Consider the following 1,023-nt stretch of genomic DNA (forward strand, 5'->3'; position numbering starts at 1 on the left):
GGTGTTAGACGGTCCAGCTTTAGCACTGTAAACTTCTGGTCAGTCTAGGCTGTTTGTACAACCTAAGACTTGGGCAAAGATTCCAAAGCATGTAAGGCACCCACACTCAATTCCTGTCCNGGCTGCGGTTGTGCAGTACCATGCAAAGNTGCCATCTTGTGCAGATCCTGTAAACTAGTTTGCTTTCCTGGCTTGTAAGGCTGTTTCCCCACAACTGAGTTCAGAACAGTTCTCTTGGGTTTGAGTTAGGGACTAGGATTGTTTAAGGGTGTTTTTGAGAAGCCAATACAGGGACTAGATTATGGGAGAAGGGCCTGAAACAGCTGGTAGGAAAAGTTGTGCTGGTTGGTGGGTAAGGGAGCTAGGCACAGTACTGCCCCTACACAGTAAGATTGCCAGCCAATAAAAGGTCTGTGGCTTTTAAACTGGATTTTCCACACTTGGTATTTTGAAACATACTGCCTTCAAGAAGGCCTTGGGAAGTAGGTGCCTGTGTAAATTGTAAGTGGGCCCAGTAAAGAATTTTTGGTCCAGATGCACTGGTCTAGGAGGACAGCGGGAGACATCTGAGCCCCTTGAGCAAGTACTGGGAGTTGGGTCTGAGGACAAGTATTCCGATCTCATCCTGGTGAGAGCTGGGTAGGGCTGTCCAGACAATCTGGTCTGGAGGGACCCCTAGCCTGTCTTGGCCATCCAAGAGGACTCCCTGGTTAGGACCCCTATTTCCGTGTCATGTCTGAATCACAGACTCTCTACTCTCCTGGCCCCTGGCAGGTGGCACAGGACTCCCTGTAGGGTCCTGCTGACCAGTACCTTCCCTGGCTTCTTCCCCAGTACCTGGCCCCTCACCCAGCTCTAGGATGGTTGGTAGGTGGCCCTGTTTTGGAGAGCGCTTCCTTAGGCTGAGCAGGAAGGGCTGGGGTAGTGAGAAGATGTCCACATTGTTGCCCAGGTCAATCCATGTGACATTGGGGAACTTGCTGGGGTCCTTCAGGGTGTCAGTGAGGTCCCTCAGCAGAGCCC

General features: G+C 51.6%; 1 protein-coding gene across 1 annotated transcript in view; it reads right to left on the reverse strand.

Moving 5' to 3' along the window:
* Positions 1 to 6: 6 nt before the first annotated feature.
* Positions 7 to 1,023, reverse strand: part of Lrrc75a (leucine rich repeat containing 75A) — a 41,481-nt gene continuing 40,464 nt past the window's right edge. Inside the window, exon 5 of the mRNA XM_029545803.1 lies at positions 7 to 1,021. Within this exon, the coding sequence (XP_029401663.1) occupies positions 731 to 1,021 (291 nt within the window). The 3' untranslated portion in view covers positions 7 to 730. The remainder of the gene's footprint in view (positions 1,022 to 1,023) is intronic.

Source organism: Mus pahari, chromosome 14 (genome assembly GCF_900095145.1).
Source record: "Mus pahari chromosome 14, PAHARI_EIJ_v1.1, whole genome shotgun sequence".
In the NCBI taxonomy this organism is placed as follows: Eukaryota; Metazoa; Chordata; class Mammalia; order Rodentia; family Muridae; genus Mus; species Mus pahari.